Source organism: Corvus hawaiiensis, chromosome 7 (assembly GCF_020740725.1).
Source record: "Corvus hawaiiensis isolate bCorHaw1 chromosome 7, bCorHaw1.pri.cur, whole genome shotgun sequence".
Classification (NCBI taxonomy): domain Eukaryota; kingdom Metazoa; phylum Chordata; class Aves; order Passeriformes; family Corvidae; genus Corvus; species Corvus hawaiiensis.
The window spans coordinates 1,764,010-1,786,257 of record NC_063219.1 but is presented as its reverse complement, the minus strand read 5'-3'; the positions used below and the strand labels follow the sequence as shown (position 1 = coordinate 1,786,257).

Genomic DNA, 22,248 nt, shown 5'->3' with positions numbered 1-22,248 from the left:
CCTCTGGTCAACAGGACGCCTTGCCAGACTCACCGTACCTTCAAACAGTCCTCAGAAGCACAAAGAAGGTACAGACAGGGTGGAATAAAATAAGCAGAGAATTGAAAAATAAAAAAGTATTTGAGTGTACATACCCAGCTCACAAATGTGAGCACTAAGAGGTTTACTCTTCACGATTTGGCTGCTGAGAGCGGCTTGGAAAAGGGTACTAAATGCAATAAATGCAGTGTAAGTTATCCAGCAGCTCTTTTCCTAGGTGAATCCACACTACATGATCAGCCTGGGGACCTGCTCCTTGCCTTCCCCAAAACCACAGTGCCTGGAGCTCAGTGCAATCATTGTTATTTCCAGTATTAAATTCAGATCCTGACATGCTGTCCCACTTCACCAAGGGCTGCCACACCCTGCTGCAGCCAACAGGCACAGTCAGCTCCCATCTGCTCAAGGGGCTTCTTCACCCTTAGAAGCAGGATGTGCTCGTTAGCTGGAATAGGCACATCCTCACGCATTCCTTGACTTTTGTTTGGATTTAAGTATTTCATGACAAATAGTTTAAATTTCATACCCCTCCAACCAAACCGTTGCAAAGAATGCCCTGCGTTTCCAAGCTGTACTAAACATTTCAAAACAAATCTGAAGGCTCAGAAACAGAACAGCAAACTCCCCGCTCATCCCTCGAGTAAGAATTATTTCATGCAAATCTCAGCTCACAGCAGGACTCATCCCTAATAACTTGTGTTCCTACACCATTAAGGAGCCCTCATCACGAGCACACCACAAAATTAGGTGCTGCACAGGACAGAGATTAAGAAAACCTACCTCAATATCAAGAATTTCCACAAACAAAAGCATAAACAGTGCAGAATATACAGACCAAGGCTGTACCCTGCAGGTGTCTGTGGCTGTAGGATTAAGGCAAACAATAAACTGCTCCTGCCTTTCATTTGATGAGCCTTGATGAGAGCCATGAGCAGTTTGGGCAAGCAAAAGCAGGGCAAGGGCAGCGATTTTGGGATGGTTCAGCTTGGACAGCACTGCATTAATTATTTTTTTTTTTAAAAAATACATCTTGGAGTTTGTACAGCACCACAGGCAAAGAGGAATTAGAGAGATCAGCCAGTTCAAATATTGGACTACAGCAACCCATGAGGAAGCCGAACAGTCTCCCAGGGCTACAAAATACCCCACATTTTCCTAAATACCTGTGTAGGTGACGGAGCCAGGAATTGCTGTCTGAACCAACGGCACTGAGAACAAAGAAATGACCTTCTGAATGTAAAGAAGAGCTCAAAACCCACAGCACCGCTCCCAGGGGAGGTGGCTGCCTTTGCTCTGGTCCCATCAGGATTATGACACACGCAGCTTTTTAATGAGGGAGTTCCTCAGCTCCCAGATGTACCTGCCCCAGGAGGCCACGGGGAGAGGAGGACTGGCAGCCGAAGGATGGGGCAGCACAGGCACTTCAAGGCGGCTATTCCCAGTTTTCCAGGGCTAGGACACTATCCACTCCCACAGATGGGCACAGAATTGTTACAGGTGACAAACATCACCCCTGTGCCCAAACCCGCCTGGCACAGAGCGGCACTTCCTGAAGCAGCCCATAAAGCATCCCCCGCTCTCTCAGGTGCAATCTGGCCACGCTCCTGCTGCAAAATGCCCGCATAAATACCCAGCTTTGATCAATGTAAAGCCAAATAAATTCTGTGCACCAGCGATTTACAAACCCTGGCTAAAGAGCCAGCACAAATCGGGATGGGGGGGATCAACAACAGCTTCCTGATCTCGTTTTCATGCACAATGCTCCAGAGGTGAGCGCACGGAACCAGCGGCGGCACAGGAACCATCCAGCGAAAATTGGTATTAATTTTAAATCCCACACACGTTTGTAATCAGAGGTGCTCTCTGTTACAGAAGGTGGATATTACACAGGGAATTCCGGGGATGAAGGCTTTAATCCGGGCTCTCACAGCCCAGCCACCCCCTCCTCTCGCCGAGAGCTGTTCCACCGCGTAATTGCTCACCGGAGCAGCCGCTGATTTTCCTACTGTATCCCCGGGCTCCACTGCACTCACCAGGCTCTTTATTCAAGCAAATTGCCACGGGGATGAAGTTATTTAGCCATATGAGAAAGATAAATTCGGGGGGCTGGCCACACGACAAGCGCAGGCAGCAGCTGAATGCCTACTGTGGCGGGGCGAGACAGAAGGCAGGACTGAGGCAGCTCTAAAAGCCTGGATTTTATATTCCCAGTGACATGTGCATTTTGACAACAGCAGCCAGTTGTCTCACACATGCACGTTCTCTCTTTTTTTTTTTTACCCCCCCCCCCCCCCCAAAAGATAGAAAATAGTGCCAAGAACCTGGCTCCTCTTCAGGGAAACACATTCAGAAATTCTCTGTTCAAACAGATGGTCAAATATCGGTCTTCTGGTTTGCTACTCACATTTTTTATTTAAACAAACTGATTTTAAAATGGTTTTCGCAGCATTTCCACAAAAAAAAAAAAAAATAAGAAAAGGAAAAGGCTCTTCCCCCAGAGGGTGCTGGGCACTGCCCAGGCTCCCCACAGAATGGGCACGGCCCTGAGGCTGCCAGAGCTCCAGGAGCGTTTGGACAGCGCTGCCAGGGATGCCCAGGGTGGGATTGGTGGGGTGTCTGTGTTGGATCAATGAGCCTTCTGACTCAGGATAGTCCATGATTCTCTGATTTTGAGTATTTCCTTAACACAACCACTGTTGTGCTAAACAACAATTCAGGAACTGTGAGTGGCTGAGCTGGGCCGAGGATCAAAGACCACACAAGAGTAAAGCTGCAAAGGGATCCCGGGACCACCTTCCCAACAGAGTACCCGGATAAAACAAACCCCAAAAGCCAACAAAAGCAGCCTAGACTGAGCTTTTCAACCCCCGTCATCTGCTTCTCTCAATAGGTTTAGAACATAGTTTAGGAAATATGTGGAGAGGTCTCCTGGAAGTCCAATTAAAGCAAGGTACCCCGCCACAGGCACCATATATAAATGCAATATTGCATCATATAATCTGATCTTTACCTAAAAACTGGCAAGGAAGCACTAATATACGATCTTGCAACTCCATGGAAAGAGGGTTTACTGCTGGAATTTTAGTAGCAGCTGCAATGACACAATAACTTAATTCTGAGATGCATCCACTGATGTATTTGCAGTGTCTACCCAGAAGGACAGATGTGATGGGTCCCCAAAACCTGGCAGTGATTTGAAGGGAGATCAGTGGAATTTTACGTTTTTCAGCATTCAGGAAAACATATTACACTTTAAAATATATATAAAAATTACCTCAAGCTGCATAGACTCTCCAGGGTTGGATGGGATATTGGAAAGGAATTGTTCCCTGGCAGGGTGGGCAGGCCCTGGCACAGGGTGCCCAGAGCAGCTGTGGCTGCCCCTGGATCCCTGGAAGTGTTCCAGGCCAGGTTGGATGGGGTTTGGAGCAACCTAGGACAGTGGAAGGTGTCCCTGCCCATGGCAGGGGGTGGGATGGGATGAGCTTTAAGGCCCCTCCCAAGCCAAACCATGCTAGGAATTCCATGATAAACAGGCTGAGCTAGATCCAGCGTTTTATCTCAAGCAGAAGGGGAGGAAGGTGATTGATTAACCACCAAGATAAACGGGAACACACCAGAGCCGGCCTCTGAGCAATTAAGTTCCCCTCATTACCCAGAGACAGGACTCAGGAGCAGAGCAGTGCATGCTCTACTTTCACTGCAAAGCTCCTGACAGCCAGTGCAGACTGTGCTAAGCCAATTAGAGAGGGCCAGTCTTAAAAAAAAAAAAAAATAAATCACTGTAACGTGAGTGCAGAGCAAGAGGTAAAGCACACTCTGTCCCCATCAAATGGCTCATCTGAAAGAGCCACGACGACACTAATCCAAGCTTCTGCAGCAGTTTCAACTCTCATGCACCCAGTTTATTAATAACCCAGAAGATGGAAGTAACAGGCTATTTAGTTTCTAGATAATGAAGCAGGAGGGACTGCAATTATGGTAGGAAATTGGATTGTACTTCAACGTGACCGTAACGAGTTGGAGAAATAGAGGGGAAAAACAAAAGCGGCATCACGAGGACAAAAGCAGGGACAAACCATCTGTGGGAAGATGGGGCAGGATGGCAAAAACCTCTGGCACAACAGAGGAGAGCAGCTGGGAATTCCTGCAGAGTGCAGACAAGGGGACAGCTTGTCCTAGCCCGTGTCACCATGCCAGCCTCAGCCTGTATGGATCTGGACAGGGCATCCCATGGAAGATAAGGACCTAAATCTGCCCAGCAAATACCCAGTCAGAAAAATAAGCACATGAACTACGGTTATTTAAGATGAGGAAGAGAGAAGAGGTGCAGGATCTTACTAAGAAATAAACTGCTGATCCCTTTTTAGGGCAAGAGTAATACTTTTCCCATTTTCCCAGTTATTAATTATTATGGCTCCAGGTAAACAGGCAAGAATATCAAGTGGAAGCAGACATACAAAGCTCTACACCCCAATTCCAGGGATAAACCTTAGATTTAGACACCCCCCAGTCCACCATGAAGTAGTAACACAGCTTTATCAGACCCCCACCTCACATGAATACACAGAAGCTGTGGCACTGAGCAAATAAGAGCCGAACATGTTGTATGTTCTCACAGTTCAGAAGCGTTTCTGACAGGTGAAAGGGGAGGAAAAACAACCCCCAGGAACCTGTGGGGAACCCCCTCCTCTGACACTCACCCAGAGCCCTCACACCCACCCAACCTCCCGAGGGTCAGGAGCCTCTTGCAGCCACACAAGCTGCCAAGGACCTACAATTCAATCCCTGCTCCCATTTCTACTAATAGCTCACTTTTTCATCTTTTTTTTTTTTCCTTTTCTTGGATTTTTTTACTGACAGCGGGTGCAGAGAGTTGCTTACACCTCACACCCACTAACTGTATATACACAAATCTAATTTTAAAAGTTTATTTTTATCAAAGCAGCGGGAGACAAAACCCCAGCGAGTCAGTTTCTTCAGGCAGGATGTGATAGCACTTTAGCACCCTCCTACCTTTTTCCATCTCCAGTCTTTTCCAGTTTTAAACGTTTACAGCCCAAAACAACCACTTTCCAAACAAAGTTCCTTACAAAGTCAGCCCCATGACTTAAAATATCATTGCTCTTTTTTTTGCTGCAGCTCCTTCTAAGTTGGCTTCTCAGGCATTTCATCTTCCAGACAAACCCATCCCAGCTTTCAATCTAACCCAAAATTCATCTGCTCAAAATTTCTGCTTGACTTCACAAGCTTCCAATGTAATTGCAAAATCTTAACACGTACTAACAAACCCTCAACAGCTCACAAAGATAAGCCCAAAAATTACCTCCTCTAAGCACTGACGCACAGATCTCAGGCCTCTTCTTACCCCTCTAGCCTTTTTAAGCATCCCTTTGCTTTTTATACCTAGCCAGCTCCTGTAATAGCTGTCCTTTCATTACAGTTTCACATCACAAATAGCAACCCTGAAGCTAAAACTGGACTTAACAGTGATTACACCGTAATCTGCCCTCCCTAAAATGGGTACAGACACCTGGTGGCAGCAAATCGAGAGGGCTGGTGAGAATTCAACAGACTGTGAATAAAATCAGGTACCTACTATGCACCTGCTTTCTGATAAAAGTTCCCAAAACAGCAACAGAGTCAGTGGAAGGGGAGGGGGAAAAAAAAAAAACAAACCAACCAAAAAAAGCTCACAATAAGAAATCAAATACAAGCTGAACAAGGAACACGTTCAAAGAAAAATATGAAAATCTGGCTTTGAGATCAGGAGTAAGAGAGTGGGCTCTAATTTCGAAATACATCCAGAAGTAGTATTTGAGAAACAAAGCAGAAGGCAGGTCCAGCAGGAGCCACTCCAAACTGCCTTCGAGAGCAGCAGCAAGCAGGGAGTCCTGGTGACTTAAAATCATGGAATCACAGAACTGTTCAGGCTGGAAAAGCCCTCTTACATCACCAACCCAGCACTGCCAAGGCCACCACTAACCCACGTCCCCAAGTGCCACATCCACGTGGTGTTTTGAACACTTCCAAGGACAGTGATTCCACCACTGCCCTGAACAGCCCGTTCCAACGCTTGACAACCCTTCTGGTGAAAAAATTTCCCTTCATATCCAACCTAAACCTCCCCTGGCACAACTCGAGGCCATTTCTTCTTGCAGCACCACTTGTTACTTGGGAGAAGCCACTTTTATTCCTGTTAAGAGCCTAAAGTTGGAACAGAAGTCATAAACCTGCTGCTTTACAGTTTTTACCTGAGACACAACCTTCAGAGGAGCCCCTTAGGAGAAAGACACAAATGCTACAGACATTATTTCCCAAAAAACTCTTTGGGCATTCAAGGTGTTCAGGAGAACCCCTTAAGTACCTTTTAGGCACACAACCTAAAAGGGAAGCCCTTTCTGGCAATCTGCTTCCTCGGCACCTTCTGAAGAGCAAATACTTGAGTTTTTCCTTTAATTAACAGAGCTCCTTATTTGTGTGACACTTTAAACAGCCCCCAACCCGACAGCTGGAGCAGAGAGGTTTTCAAAGGATTCTCTAACCCACGCAGGCAGTCCCTGGAGGGCGAGGAGACGGAAGGGCTCCAGAGGGGAGAGGGCAGAATACATAAACACACTCTTTTATGCTGAGCCTGAAAGGCTCCAAAAGCCCAAGAGAACCCGCTGCAGCAGCGCTTTAAAAGGATCAAAAAGAGACAAGTGTTGTTTTATATCTGGGTGTCAGCATGAAATGCCAAATAAAAATAATCACTTGGTACTATTATAGCAAAAAGGCAGACAAAGAACTGAAAAGAGGTAATTTTAAAACACATGTCCCAAGTCATCGCTGTCTTCTGAACACGAGACAGCGGCTGCCTGTGGGTTTACAGACCAAAAAAACCTTCAGCTGCCCCACAGTGCTGCAGGGGCTTGTGAGAACTGCACCAAGGATTTGAAACCCACACAGAGAATTTCAGCTTCCTCACGTTTTGTAGCCCAAGAATCACAAAACGCTACTTTAAGGTTAATGCAGCTTTTTTGAACCCATATTGGGATCCTTGCCAAACCTCCTTGTGTAAGCTCTGTGTAAATCTTTACATGTATGATGGTGATTTTCTGGAATTCCAAAAATCCTGACCTAAAAGGCAGGGATATTTCCAAGGAGAGCACCCGAGTACATCCTCACAGGACACACTGCTCTGCTCTTCATTTACATTTCAGCCAGCTGCTCGCCGAGGACAGAGCACACAGATTAGTCTGGGACACATCCTCCTTTTATGCATTAAAGATCAAATTTGGCTGTTTAGTAAATATGGCCTTCCTACGTATTTGAGAAATATTAACTGGGTAAAAATAGCAAGTGGCTTCTGTGAAGAGAGTGGCAGCCTCAGGAACCTAATTGTTCACAGCAGGCAGAGTTACAGGAACCGTGTGGAGAAGGGGACAAGGATATCGGTGCTGCAGAGGGGAGAAATTGTCCAATTCTGCTGCAGCTTCCATGTTCTGTTCAGCCCACAACACCAAACTGTGACCCCACCCCATGTTAAATCTCTCAGCACAACCAGATACAAGCAAAGAAGAATCCCAGAGTGGTATGGGTCGGAAGGGAGTTTAAAGCCCATCCCATTCCACCCCTTGTCACGGGAAGAGATACCTTCCACGACACCAGGTTGCTCCAAGCCTGGCCTTGAACACTTCCAGGGACAGGGAGTCTTTGCTCATCCCTTTGCTTTTTTCTCCCAGCTGAATCAGGCTCAGACTCTTGGATTCAGACCTGAATGAAGACACCTGGAAGGTCATCCCAGTTAATAGATTATGCATGAACTTTTTGCATACACATTGTGTAAGGGTCTGTGACCAGGAGAAAATCTCTTAAGAGGATGTGAAGAAAAGCAGCTGAAATTTTAAAGCACTCTTCCTCAATCCTCCTTGCATAATTACCCTTTGCTGAGGAAGCATCAGACAGAAATAGTTCCTCGAGATAAACTGAAAACCACAGACATCCATCCCTCAAGATATAATTTCTACACAGAACCAGAATCCTTTAGGTTGGAAAAAGCTTGAAGATCATCAATGCATGTTTTTGTTACAGGCTGGCAACTTATTTTCATGACATGCTTCAAAGGGAAGGCTGAGGGTGACACTTCATTTAGTATTTTAATAATAAACATGACCATTCCTGCCAATCAAGGGATACACTGCTCACAGTGGTACTGAAAAAAGTTCTGTGGTGAACGCTGCAATAGGGTAAAATTATTTTTAGGTCAAGTTTGGAAAGAGAGCAAATGATCACGGCTTTCTGAAAAACACATTAAAGGCTTTATTCTGTACCTTTTACTGGGGGAAAATTTCATTTTTGTTCTAAGTTCCTCCACAAAGAGAGATGACTGCAACAGCAACTTGCTGCCTCAAGTCATGATGCTGGATGGCTTTTATGCTTTTTAAAAACACTAAAAATAATTACTCCTCGTGAAATGAATAAATAACTCTTAAATGTATCCCAGAGTACGTAGAGAAAAAAACCTCCTTTTTTGTCATCCCAGCTGACACCTGAACCACAATTTCTCTTTTGGTTTTTTGTTTTATTAGACTCATTGGAGAAAAAAAAAAAAAGTACTGAAATAATCATGACATGACTTAAAATATTCACAGACATGGCCAGAGATGTGGAAAAACCTTTAAGTCAAGTTTCACACCTCCGTGGCTTATTGGAAACAAAACCCAAACAGTAACAGAATCCTCCTGACACTCACTACTCCTGTAAACTTCAGTTCACCTTGGTCTGCAAAGAACTCAGTCTCAAATTCCACACACCCCACACATTTCACTTTGCTCCTACAGGCAGAATTAAATTTTAGATGGGGGGGGGGGAATAAAGACACCAGGTTTCCCACACCTTCCTTATTGTTTCAGCAGGTAAAGCATCCAGCAATGGTACTTTTTCTTCCAATCACTTAGAAGGTCCTTAGAAGATCACAAATCCCTAGGATTCCTTATTTCCCATCATTTCCTTGTTGTACCATCACAGAAAAAAACTGGAGGTCCCAGACTACTGAAATTCCCACTTACTACAGGGTAACACATTGGTGCTTTTCTCACACCTGATTTAAAATGTGTCGCTCAAGAGCACAGCTGAGTGTACATTAAATATGCAAAGGAAGAGTCTCAAGGCCATTTTCCTTCCTAATAAAAACTTATTCTTTGAGAAAACAAAGGTTTGCCAAGTTACAGACACACTAGGGACCGAAAAGTTCTGAACAGGAATAAAAACCGGGGCAGGCAGTGAGAGAAAACTCCTTTACAGTGTGAAGGGTAGGATTCCTCCTCATGGTGGGGAGGTGGTGACAGGCAGCAAGAGAAATCTCTCACTTGGAGAGCTGAAGGAAACATGAAGCCGTCTTTACACAGCTCAAATTCATTTACTGCAATGCTGAAGCCTTCAAGGCCTCCAGGAGATGTGACTCTTGTCTGATGCAGGGCAGGTTTCATGGTAATAGAGCACTTCAGAAGGTAAAGGAGAGTAGAAATAGCAGTCCCTGGCCCTAATCACCACTTTCACGTGAAGCAAATATCCATCACTTCACCCATTAGGCACTGATTTTATGATGCCTGATAAATTTAGCTCTTAGGGAGCCATTCCAAGCCAGTAAACTCAGGTTTTTCTTAACTGATCGAGTAGCTGACACCTTAACATCCGATATACATCCTCCTCTTTATCCAATTTAACAATCTGGCACGTTTACACTCCCTCAGAAAAGGAAGAGGGGAGGATCAACGAGGGTCTCACACACGAAGGATTACACTTTCTTTCCTAGGAATGTTGTTTGAAGGACCTAGAAGTGCTCAAGGTAACCTTGGACAGGGGCTTGGAGCAACCTGGGCTAGTGGAAGCTGCCCCTGCCCGTGGCAGGGGTGGAACAGGGTGAGCTTTAAAGGCCCTTCCACCCCAAACCATCCTGTGGTTCTGTGATTCTCTGACAAAGAACTGAAACACTACCAAATCACCACTAGAGATGTTTACTGAGGGTAGTTTATATGGGTTGAACTTCCTCTAATGCTGACTTGATTGGAAACCTTGACCTTATTCCTTACAAGGCCAATTAGAGCTCTTAATTATTCCAGTTTTCCTCCTGTTAATGAAATGCAACAGTGTCATTAGTGAGGCTTGTCAGCCACACTTATGTGCAGGGAAATGATTTGACACTGCTTTTGTCATCTAATCCTTTCAGGAAAAACAGTCACAACGTTACTCAAGCAAAATAAAAAGTAAATAAAAATCCTTCAAGACAAAGAGGACAGATGGCAACACTCCCAAGGAATACCACCTAAAATATTCACCCTTTAGGAGGAGAAGAGGGTTAGCCCTGTCAACAGATTTTCATCTTCCAAGGGAAAAAAAACCAACAAAACCACACAAGTGTCTTCTGCTCCTGAAGTGAGGGGAGGGATCTGTCAGGACAGTGATTTTTGCTGAAGATTTGCCGTACTCAGTGGCACTACACCCTCCATCAGCATTTCTCAGCATCAGCATCCAGAAGCTAGATCCACACACACTGCTGTGCACAGGCTCCATTACTATCACCAATTATTATTGTCAGTTCTAACTACAAAGCAGCAAAACCATTTCAGGCAAACTTACAAACGGCAAGACCTCAGTGTTAGTGCAATCCCACAGAAAAAGCCTTGTCTGACCCTCCCTCCTTCCCCCTCTCCTCCCATTTTAACTACAATTCCAGGCTGTTAAAATGTCAACTACTGAACTAAAACAGCTTCCTTTGGTAAGAGTTAATTAGAAACAAATGTTATCAGAGATGCATGAAACTACAAACTACCGCTGGAGAGACAACTACAGCAAGAGACAAAAAACAGTGAGATGCACTAAAGACTTGAAATCAAAAGGAAACAACTCAAAATGATACACAAAACAAGGGGGGGAAATACGCTCTAGTACAGGAACCACCATCTGTCCCTTCAAAACAAGAGCTGCCATGAAGACAATGTATAGTTACCTGCATCCATATCTGCAAAGAAGGGAACAGCCAGTAAGGAAAAGAAGGAACCAGAAATTCAGTGTCTCAGAGTTGAATTTAAAAGTTCATATGGAGAACAGATAAAGAAAAATAATCAAAAAAGTAGTTACTGTAAGATACACCTTGATAAGGTACTGTGATATTTTTGATTTCAAGCTATTAATTTGGATTAATGTTAAACACTACAGTGTACAAATTAATTTTCTATGCCATAAGAACATTAAAAAAAGACCAAATATTAAATATATTAAACAACAAACAAGTTACACCTTTAAGTTTAGGCTGGTGAAGTTTTTTTTATTCTCCCAACATCCTGATTGTACAGAAATCCACCACTACAGACAGTAATTGTGGCTTTCAACAGCCAAGCACTACTGAGAGCAGCCAACTCCTCTCCATCAGGACTAATTCCCATATGGACACACACTGGGGGCCAAAGTATTTAAAGCAGTTATGGAAAATCTACAATTATACTCGTTGTACATACTTAGCTCGGCCTGGAGAACGCTAAGGCAAAAATCGCCATGAATTTTGAAGCAGCAAATGGGTTTGTTTTTTTTTTCTTTTTTGCTAATTCATTTCTGCATCATCAAAAATGAGTAAGGATGTAGTTTGTGGGGGGAAGAAATAAAAGAGTGGGATTTGTGTGTGCACGTACCTTCAGGTGACTCCTCCTGGACATAGGTGCCGGTCAGGTACCGGTGCACCAGCGCAGACTTCCCGCTCGCCAGGTTACCCACGATCCCCTGGAATTCAGAATGAAACAAAAGGAACAAAGAATTCAACTGTAAAGAGCAGTGTATTCAAGCAAAAGCTTCACACAAGAAGGACCATCCCAAACAACAAGACACGGTGCAAAAGGTGCCAAGAGATAAAGCAAACAGCAGAGTGGTTTGGGGTGGGAAGGACATTAAAGATCATCTTGTTCCACCACCTTCCACTGTCCCAGGCTGCTCCAAGCCCCGTTCAACTTGGCCTTGGGCACTGCCAGGGATCCAGGGGCAGCCCCAGCTGCTCTGGGCACCCTGTGCCAGGGCCTGCCCACCCTCACAGGGAGGAATTTCAGCCCAACACCACAGGAGTCTTCTTCCTGGAGGTGCTCAAATGCCAAAGACTTGAGGATATTTGGGGTTTGTGGCTTTACAGGGGCATGCCGAGCTGAGGACATCGTGCTCCCTTTCTTGGGGGAGGCCATGGAAACTTCTTTCCCCCTTTCAAACCAGCCCAGCCTGCTCTGTTCTCTCCTGTTTACTTGACCCTCACCAGAGGTTCAGAACAGAAGGTCCCTGGGGATGAGATGAACTCTGCTGATCTGCCCGAGATTGCCAAACGAGCTGCACATCACTGCACATCCTCTATCCCATCTTCTTAATCCTAATCAGCAAGAAACCACCCTCCTTATCAAAAATGGCTTGATAGGAGCCAGCCATGCATGCTGGCACCCCAAACAGCCCAAATTCCCCTGTGCCTTGGGCTGACCCCACAGCGTGGGCAGCAGGGGAGGGAGGGATTCTGGGATGAGTCACGGGAAGAAAACATCATCTCTAACATGTGTCCCCTACCCCCAGAACATGAAGCAACCTCTCCAACTAAAGACTTTTCCCTCCATTATATGCCCATGAACTGCAGTAAATTTGTCTGCTCCTACTCACACCACAAAGCCATTAATACCCATGGGAACCCCATGAGGAAACAGCTTGGCCTTTGCACCTCTTCTTGTCCCCAAACTGACACCATCTCCCTTTCCATACAAAGCTTCCCAATGAGAAGTTCCTTCCCACTTTTTTTTTTTCCTTTGCCCACAACAGTGTACAAATTCCTCCCCGTCCAGGATTCACCACTGCTCAAAAAAGGTTAATTCAGTGTGTGAAAGCTGAACTGTGTTTGTAATGGTCAGTGCATTTGGCCAAGACACAGTTTTCCAGTGAAACCTTCACTTACAAGTGGTTAGCCCCGTGTGCATGGAAATTAATGTTCTTTTTTATTACACTTGTGCCAAAACTGTAACTGCCAGGGACAACAGAAAAGCATCAGCTTGGGGGTCCAGTGAGAGGCAATATCCCATGGCTGCAGTGTCTTATTCTAGAGACCCCCAATATTTGAAAGACATCAAATGATTCAAGAATAGAGTTTTATATTCTTTTTTTTTTTTTTTTAATATCCCAAAGGTCAGATCAGGATACACCATTTGACAGCACTTCAGGTTCTCTGATACATTACTACAAACGAGGAGCAATAAATTCTGCATTAGGAAAAAAAAAAAAATATCTGGCTTCTGATACAGTTTCTCTCTTCATCAGCATTAATATTTGCTTTAAGGCTGATCCCCCACAGTATGACAAAAATGCCAGCCTGTTTTCACAGCAGTCATATTCCTCTCTCCCCTGTTTTATACACAAACAATCCGAGTCATCTCCATTTATTTATGGATATGTCTGAAATGCACCAAGTTATGACAAGCATGTTAGGGAACAAAAATACCACCCTAACCCAATTCAGGGAGGAGAAAATTCAGCTACAACTCACTGCTCTTTTCAGTTATGACTTGTGCAACACTGAATCATTTATTTGCATGTGCCAGACATGCTGTAAAACAAAACCAAGCCATTTTGCCCACTCCTCCTAAAGCCTGCTGGGAATAATCAGAACCAGTATTGATGGCACTTGGCATTTTAAAGCAGTCCAGGACAGGAGCCTGACTGCACTTTGCATATTTTTTGCAAGAAATTCAGTGATTTTATCCAGCAATATCTCATGTTTATTCTGCCTAACACATCCTTATTTAACATTAGAAGAAACAGGAGCCAGGAATACTGAAGGTGCTGGTCTCACCATGCTCCTGACCACAATAAAAGCATCAAAACCCATAAGTAAAACTGAAGTACTGCATCAGCAGGAACCAATCAGAATCCCAGCCTGGTTTGGGTTGGAAGGGACCTTAAAGCTCATCTAGCCCCACCTTCTGCCATGGGCAGGGACACCTTCCACTATCTCAGCTTGCTCCAAACCCCCTCCAAGGTGGCCTTGAATACCCTTCTGAACATTGGAAAGAAACCAAGCCTCACACTGCTAAAAAAAGGAGGTAAAGACTGGTGTTCTTTCCTCAAAGGCACACTGGAAAAAAAAAAAAAAAAACAAACCACCTCCTTCCTTTATTGCAGCCCTGAGGGCTTTCTCTGCTCTCCCAAAGCCAGTTTCTGTTCCCTTTACAATCCTGCAGAGCCCAAAGGGTACAACAGCAGCTGCTCTAGAAATAAATCAGAATATCCAGCACCTCGATGTAAGGACCTCCCAAGCCTGTACAGGAGGACAACCTCTCCCTTTAGTACAGCCCTTATGTTCCTCAGCCATGAGGAGCCCCGAGGATGAAGCTGGGAGTAAGGGAAGGACAGAGAGGCGACTCACAGGCAGATGTGCAGGGAAGGCCGAGCAGATTTCAGCTGGGCTTCCTGAACTGCCCTTGCTGCTGGAGCACAAGTTCACAGGCACAGCTGGTGCTGCTGGCTTCCACCATTTGCAGTGCTATAATCCAATTATTATTTTTGTAACAGCAGAAGTTCTGCTTTTACCCTTGGACAGCCGTCTCGTGGCACGCTGACCACTGCAAATCAATTCTCTGCAGCAGCCACGCAGCTGAGATTTGTCTTCCTACCCCTGGTTCACACAACACAGGGGCAAGATACCCAAAATAAGCTCACACGATGCAGCCAGGCTATCACAAGACAACAAGAAATGTACCCTGAGCCCATCACCTGGTGCTTGTGAATCACTTCTATTCTGAGTTACATGTAGTACCTGCAATTCTCAGTTTTCTTGGTGGGTGCTGTGAATTAGCAGGGCTCAGAAAAGGGGAAGGGATGTGCAAGGAAACCCAGGATAAGGCAGCTAATAGTGTTGGACTCCTGTGCAACCAACACTTTCCAGTCCTGAATTCCTGGTGTTTCACTGTGTGGAGGTTTTGGGCTCTTCCAAATGACACCACCTGTTTAACAAAACCTGGTGACTCTTCCTGTGTTAGAGAGTTACATCCACTGACTGCCAGATTTTTCTTGTACTCACCTTGAGCACTGCTAAAATCAAAGCAGCCACAGAACTGCAGTTGTGAGGATGCTGCTCCCACTAAAATGCCTGTCCAAGTGCATTTATCCTATTAAGCGTGGCCTCGCTGATTCTCTCACTTCCATAACCCACCATTATCAACTCAGATTTGGGAAAAGTTGTTTGCCACCTCAGAAGGGGGCTGGTAAAGCCTGGCCCAGTTGACTGCTCTTCAGTTGAGATGGATTTGCCCAGTTCTGAGTGGCAAAGGAAGCCAGGACTGGAGCAGTGATCCTGTTCCAGCTGGGAAATGGGAGCGGAGCCACCTGCCACAGGCACTTCTGAATTCTGCACCTCTGTCCTTCTGCAGGGTTTGAGGAGTTCAGTGTGCACAATTAAATCTGGATTTCCAAACTCTGCAGTGATCTGCTCTCAGGAGCTCTGTGCTGCTGGTTTGGTACCCACTACCCAGAGGTTTCCTTCCTCATCTCAGCCTCCCTGTTCACACCTCTTAAAAGGGAAAATTGGGGAAATTCTCCTGACCTGCCTCTTATTTTTGCTTTTTCTTCCAGCTGTATGGAAAAAAACTCAGCCAAAGGAAAAGCTGCTGTAAGCAGCTATTAGATCACAGTTCACTGTTACAGTAAAATGTAGGTTTGATTCACTAAATGAACTTTAAAAATATCCTTTTCTTTAATTCAGTATCAATTCAGTTGAATTCTTTAAAAAGAGGGAGAAAAGACATTTGGTCCTTGAAGAAATCATGAAAACTTAATATGGGGAGATAAAATGAGCTTTACATGTCAGCTGCTAACTTCCACTGCCCTCATAAGACTTCCCTGCTGAAAAGATCCCCCTTGGAAGCTGGTTCTTGGAGCAGAACAAATTCAAACAGCAATCAAATACTGAGAGATCTTTGAAGTATGATTATAAATATTGAATATACATCATCTTCATAAAGATAGCCTCAAGCCTAGAAGTGTTCAGGTTGGATGGGGCTTGGAGCAACCTGGCAAAGTGTGGAAGGTGTCCCTGCCCATGGCAGGGGTGGCACTGGATGGGCTTTAAGGTCCCTCCCAACCCAAACCATTCTGTGAGTCTGTAATAGATAAGGAGAGGAGAAATTCTTATTAAAATTCCTTTCTGTATTTTTTCCCCAAGAGCAGCTTGAATGAAGCATGGAAGATCCACACTCGTGGGGGACAGTGCCAGGATGTTTCCCAGGACAGGAGTGAACACGAACTCACCACTTTCAGCTCCGGCACGGATCGGCTCAGCGTCCATTCCTGGCTATTTACAAAGGCATCTGTGGAAGAGGAACACATGGACAAGGTCAGGATGATGACATTTAACGCTCTGCCACACGCCATCCCACACCACGGCTTCGGGAACGCGACACCAAAGGTCTCGGGGGGCCGACGGTCCAACGGGACAGAGACCAGGGCTTTGGGGAAATGATACAACACAATTCCAGAAATGCCCATTCTGCACGGATCTGCTCTCAGCAGCAAGTGCACCCGGGTCACCAGCAAGCTCAAACTAACTCCAGGCCCTTGGGGTCATGCAAAGGCTCTTCCAGTATGTACCTGGTTAAACCATTTCCCAGCCACACCGCCACACTGCAGGAAGAGCCTTGGATTTGTCACGTTAAATGTCACCAACTGCAGCTGCCACCATCTGCAGTTACTTCTCCACCCAGGTAAGTAAGAAAATTTGCTGCTTCTGAAACATGTTATTTCCTACTACACCTAATGTCAGCAACTGCAGCAGCCAGAGCCAGCGGGAGCATCCCTGCCCAGGTAGGGGAAAAATCTCTCTTTATTCCTCCAACATGCCATTTTTCAGTAGCATAATCTAGGCAGAAAGAAACCATTATAAAATCAAATAAAAACTACTGGGGGCAAGGGTTGATTTCTGGAAGAAAGGCAAGTTCATCACTGCTCCCAACAGGAATTAAGTCCTTTGGGCTACACCTGGCTCCAGCCTCACAATTCCACACTAAAGAACAGAAATAAAGCTCTCTGTTTTTCTCTCTTTAAAAACATTTATTGTTTTGTTCCTTCCATAAAGGTCTAGTCAGCTGTAAGCAAACACACAGTGAATGTTTCTGTTACAAATCCAGTGTGGATCCTGATTTAACCCCTCCAGGACTGTGCAAACCTGCACTGCACAGGATGCTCCTACTGAGCAGATCAGCTCCAACTCCACAGAAATGAAGCAGCACCAAGATTCCCGGTATTCCAATCAACTCCTGATGCCACAGAGGAACTAACAGGTGGAAGGTTACACCTGACCACGCTGTTTTTAAACAAGCCAAGGTCCTGCAAGCCACTGCCTCCCCTCCAATACACTCAGCAGCAGGAGGAAAAAGCCCTCTCATTTGATCTTTTGATCTGTAAAGAAATTGGAGGCAATTTCCTACTCCAGATGCGACCCTCACTAACTTCAGAAACCATCCAAACTTTCCCAGCACCCACCTAAAAACAATCACAGAGCAAACTTGTATTTCCCAGCGTATCTCTAGTAAATATATTGCTTTTGCCTCAAAAGCACAAAACGACCTATTAGCTGTGAATTTGGAAACCCTCTCCAGTTTTATTTAATGCATTGCTTTGTAGTTCAGCTGTGAATAAATCCTGTGTGTATCTACACGAAAACACATGGCAAATAATCAGTATTTTGGTACAGATTTGAGCTGTGCACACTCACTGGCAGCGGGGAAACCAAAGGCTCAGAGTGCAATGCTCTGAAGACTTGGCTTAACCTTTGGCATTCCAAGTGAAAGACACTGTAGTCACTCAGCCCCTGTTTTCCATGACCTGAAATCCCACTGGATCAAAACCCCCAGGAAAACCTTTCTGTACCACACCCAGGTGACACCACCTTGAGCTGCAGACAAAACAAGCAGCAAATTTCCATTTGGGAACACTGCATGCGAGACCTGCTCATGATTAAGGCATTCCAGAGGGACCACAGCTCGGTCTAGGATGTTCTCCTACCTTCCTGTGGGAAGGAATATTCTCCCAGACAAGCAGCAATGGAATGGGGAGCTTTAGATTGGGTATTAGGAAAAATGTCACTGCCCTAACAGGAAACTGTGGATTCTCATGGTTTGCTTTGAGCTGCTGTGGATTTGGGAAGGAGCAGCCAAGGTTGAACAACACAAGGAGGTTTCAGCTCATCTGCAGACTCTCAGGAGTCAAGGAAAACCATCAGTCTCAGGCAGGTATTATCCCTGACTCGTGGAGGTTTATGTGTGGGTAGCAAAGTGGGAGGGCTCCCTATTAATGTCAACAAGCTTCCATAAAAGAGAAGCACTGGATTTTATCACCATGGGAGATTTAAAAAAAAGGATGAGTGAGCAAATCACTGCTACTGACTCAGAGAACTGCAAAAAAATCTGCCAAGCCACAGGGTAGCTGCACGTGGGTACCAGGAACATCACAAATCCTGTTCCTTTTCTTTAAAATAAATCCCTTAAAATATTATTTTGGAAGACCTGTGCATTCCAAAAGGATAAATCACGGAGGCAATGAAAGCTAAAATTCCAGAAAGCACAGAGGCCAAAAGACAAAGCAGAAGGAGGGCAGCTGCAGAGAGGAAGAGTGACCCAGCCCAAGGACGTGGATTTATCCCTCAAAATGCACCGACACCCCACACCAGGACCTTCCAAAACTGTCTCACATCTCAAGGACCCTCAATGTGGGCAATATATGCATTTTAATCCTGATTAACAACGTAAGAAATAAAATAAAGTTGACTTGACAAGGTGCTAGACTTCTTGACAAAGCTACCTTCCCCTTTTTGCTAAGCCCTTGGTTCCTGCCCCGCACACAGGTTTTGAGTGCCCAAAGTACTTGAGAACGGTTGAAATTCTGTTTTATTGCCAAAATACACCTGTTAAAATGAAAAAATTTTAAAAAAAAAAGCTTGACCTTAACCCAACTAATTTAAAGTCAAATTTCCCACTTCTATTATCCTCAATTTGCAATGAATTTACATAAGGTCTTCCAGTGCCCTTTAAAAAAAATAAAGCCAACAAATTGCAATTAGGAGATCAATGAGATTCCTCCTCAGCATCCCTTACACTGGCACATTTACAAGGAATAGCAACAGCTAAACGCAGAACGTGGCATGAAACAGCACCTGGTGTCTGCAGCATTGTGAGCTTTGTGTGCCATCACTGGGATGGACGTGGAAGCACCCCCTAGCCAATTTAGTTTTCTAGGAATGCCTCAGGAAGGAGTAATTTATTCCAAGTTAATCCCAAGATCCACAGAAGTTAAGGTGAGAAGGTCAAATACTTGCAGACAGAACATCACAAACAGGTTTGGGGATTTGCCTTATTTTCCTAAGCAGAGAAAACTCACAGCTACAGCATGAAACTTTGGATCCATCAGACTGGAGCATGCAGAGCCCAAATTGTGCAGTGCACACAAATCCTCAGCTGAAGCTGCAACCCCCCCAGCACCACATGGTGATTTAAACACACTGGAAGAGATTTGCATAATAAATAAAACCACATGTATGAAGTTGATCAACTGGGGTCTTGTTTGCATTACTGCCCAGCTCTGGAATTCCAGTGAACTCAACCTTCACGTCCCACTCCAGGCTCCACACATGCAAGGAACAACTTTTGTCAGTAATTAATCACAGTTGTACGTGCTGTTCGCTTCGTTTCTGCATCACTGATCAAAAGCTGCAAATATTCACGGTGGCACTCGTGTCTTTTTAAAACGTGCACCACGAAGATCCCCTAAACTGCATCATTTCCTTCACAAAGTTTGCTTGGCCACAACAGAAGCCTTCATTTATTTTTCTCATTTCTTCTGTTTTTATTTCTACCACTACACTAAAGCACACACTCCAACAAGGACCCTTGGCTATTTTAAAGCCTCAGTTTAGTAACTCAGCCCCACCCAGAGGAACTTTCTGTCTTAGTTCCAGTATTAGGAATGAGATGTAGACTTCAGTTCCACCACATGAATCCCAGAATGGTTTGGAAAGGCATTAAAGCTCATCTCATTCCACCTCAATCCCATGGGCAGGGACACCTTCCACTATCCCAGGCTCCTCCAAGCCCTGTCCAACCTGGCCTGGAACAGTTCCAGGGATCACGGGGCAACACCTGTTGAGGTGAAATCCTGGGCTTTGATGGCCATTCATGCCCATCCTGTGCCATGCCCTATGCAGTCCATGGCACAGGACAGCAGCCGATTCCAAGGAGCTCTGATTGTTTCAACACCCTGTATATAAAAGCCCTGCTTAAAATTTTCCAACAGAAAAATCTACTTCCTCAAATCCAGGAATGACCACTAAAATCTAAATAAATATTAGCAGAATAATGTTAATGAGAGAACACAGGGCCAAGGCCAAGCCCACACCCACGATTCGGAAGAGGGGAGGGAAGTCATGCAAACCAGAGATGTTTCACAGCCCTTACAGCAAGAACCACAGCAAGGGCCTGTGTGTTCAGTGTCCAGCAGTCTGGCTCATCCCACCCTTGAGTTTTTCCACTGGAGACCCTCTCCCCTAAACCAACTCCATTTCCTGCCGTAGGCAACAGCAGCAAGGCAGCTAACAGGACCGCTGAGAAAATGGTTCTAACTGGGGCCAGTTAGATTTACACCACCCTCTCCCATCCCTTGGGTCTATCCTGAGGAAAAAATTCCCACCAGCCAATGCAGTCTGTCTGTTCATTAATATTTTAGGAGGGCCTGAGCAGCCCCAATACTACCACAGCACTGGGCAGTGCCAGCACAGCAGCCTCCCCATCACCAGCCCTTGATCCACTAACCATGTTTTGCCCTTTTTTTTTTAACCACCCAAACCTCTCGCCCTTGACTACAAAAAGCTGAGAAGCTCAGAGCTTCCTTTTCCCCTGATCCAGGTGGAAACTCGATGGCAACCTGAGCAAAAGGAGTGGTGAGGGCAGGTATCTCTCCAGGATGACATGAAAAGACTTAAATCTTTCACGATTCTTGGAAAGCTTCTTAGCAAGAGCTTCCCTCAGGCAATCCCAACATTACTTTGCTTTTAAATGAAGAAAAGCTGTAAATAAATAAACTATAGAAAAGCCAAGGGATTTCTCTGGAAACTCTCAGCTAAGGATCCTTTTTGCTAAGAACAGGAGCCCTCAGAAACAGGGGAATGAAGTTAAAAGTACCAACAGCCACATCACACCCTTCTCTCCCCTTCAATAATTTCTGCATTACAAGCAATATTTAGAGTTTCTTCCGCTTTGAAATAAAAACCTCAGAGTGAACAGGTACAGAAAATATTCCTACAAGCTCCCACTTGCCCACAAGGATGCAGATAAGGCCACACATCTCTCTCTTGGAGCTGTATCAAAGCAGCGCTCTCAGGATGTATTTCCCAAAGCTCGCGTGCTGGTTTTCTTAGCAAAGAGGGAAGCGTGCAGCTTTTTGGGTTGAGACTTGTTACTCTCCTAAAACACACATTTTTCAGGAGGGGTAATCTCACAGAACATCCTCTCCAACCCAGCCCTCAGCCCTTTAAGTCAAAGCATTGACTCAGTTCCAACAGAAAATAGCAGAAAACCATCCTGACATGTTGATTTCCAAGGTTTGCATAAAATATTATCTGGAAGATCGTGTCATGGTTCAAAAGACTCTTCTTACATATTTTATGGGGCTCTGAGCAACCTGCTCTAGTGGAAGGTGTCCCTGCCCATGGCAGGGGGTGGAACTGCTCGGGTTTAAGGCCCCTTCCAACACAAATAACCCTGGAATTTTTTATACCTGTTGTGCTTGGTTTTTTAAAAAGCAGTTTTTTATATGGATCCTCTCTGCTTATTCACTCTGTTCCATTACAGCAAACAATAACTACAAAGCAATAACAAGTAAAATCTTTAGGAAACCACCCACAGCAGTACCAGGATGATTTAAAGCTTTATTTCCTCCCTACTCAGTGTGATAGAATCATGGCTTCTACGGCTTTCCACTGTATGCCAGTTAGGAATTACTGCTGCAACCACCCAGCTCCAAATAGTGCCTGCCTTCCTTCCTGAACTGCAGATGTGAAATTTATGATTCTCAGGCAGTTTAAGCAAAAAGCAGCATTGCAGCTCCTGTCCTCCTCCGGGTGGGAACTCCAGCCAGGCTCTGGGAATCACATGCCCTCCCTGCACAACGCTGTAT

General features: G+C 45.1%; 1 protein-coding gene across 16 annotated transcripts in view; it reads right to left on the bottom strand.

Annotated features, from left to right (window-relative positions):
• Positions 1-22,248, bottom strand: part of AGAP1 (ArfGAP with GTPase domain, ankyrin repeat and PH domain 1) — a 315,433-nt gene that overhangs the window by 202,934 nt on the left and 90,251 nt on the right. For 10 of the 16 annotated variants that reach the window (XM_048310096.1, XM_048310098.1, XM_048310091.1 and 7 more), the window contains exons 2-4: positions 16,336-16,394; positions 11,709-11,796; positions 11,030-11,041 (exon numbers count right to left, since the gene is read on the bottom strand). In XM_048310096.1, coding sequence (XP_048166053.1) covers positions 11,030-11,041; positions 11,709-11,796; positions 16,336-16,394 — 159 coding nt within the window. The remainder of the gene's footprint in view (positions 1-11,029; positions 11,042-11,708; positions 11,797-16,335; positions 16,395-22,248) is intronic. The other 6 variants (XM_048310097.1, XM_048310099.1, XM_048310101.1 and 3 more) reach the window with 1 other exon arrangement.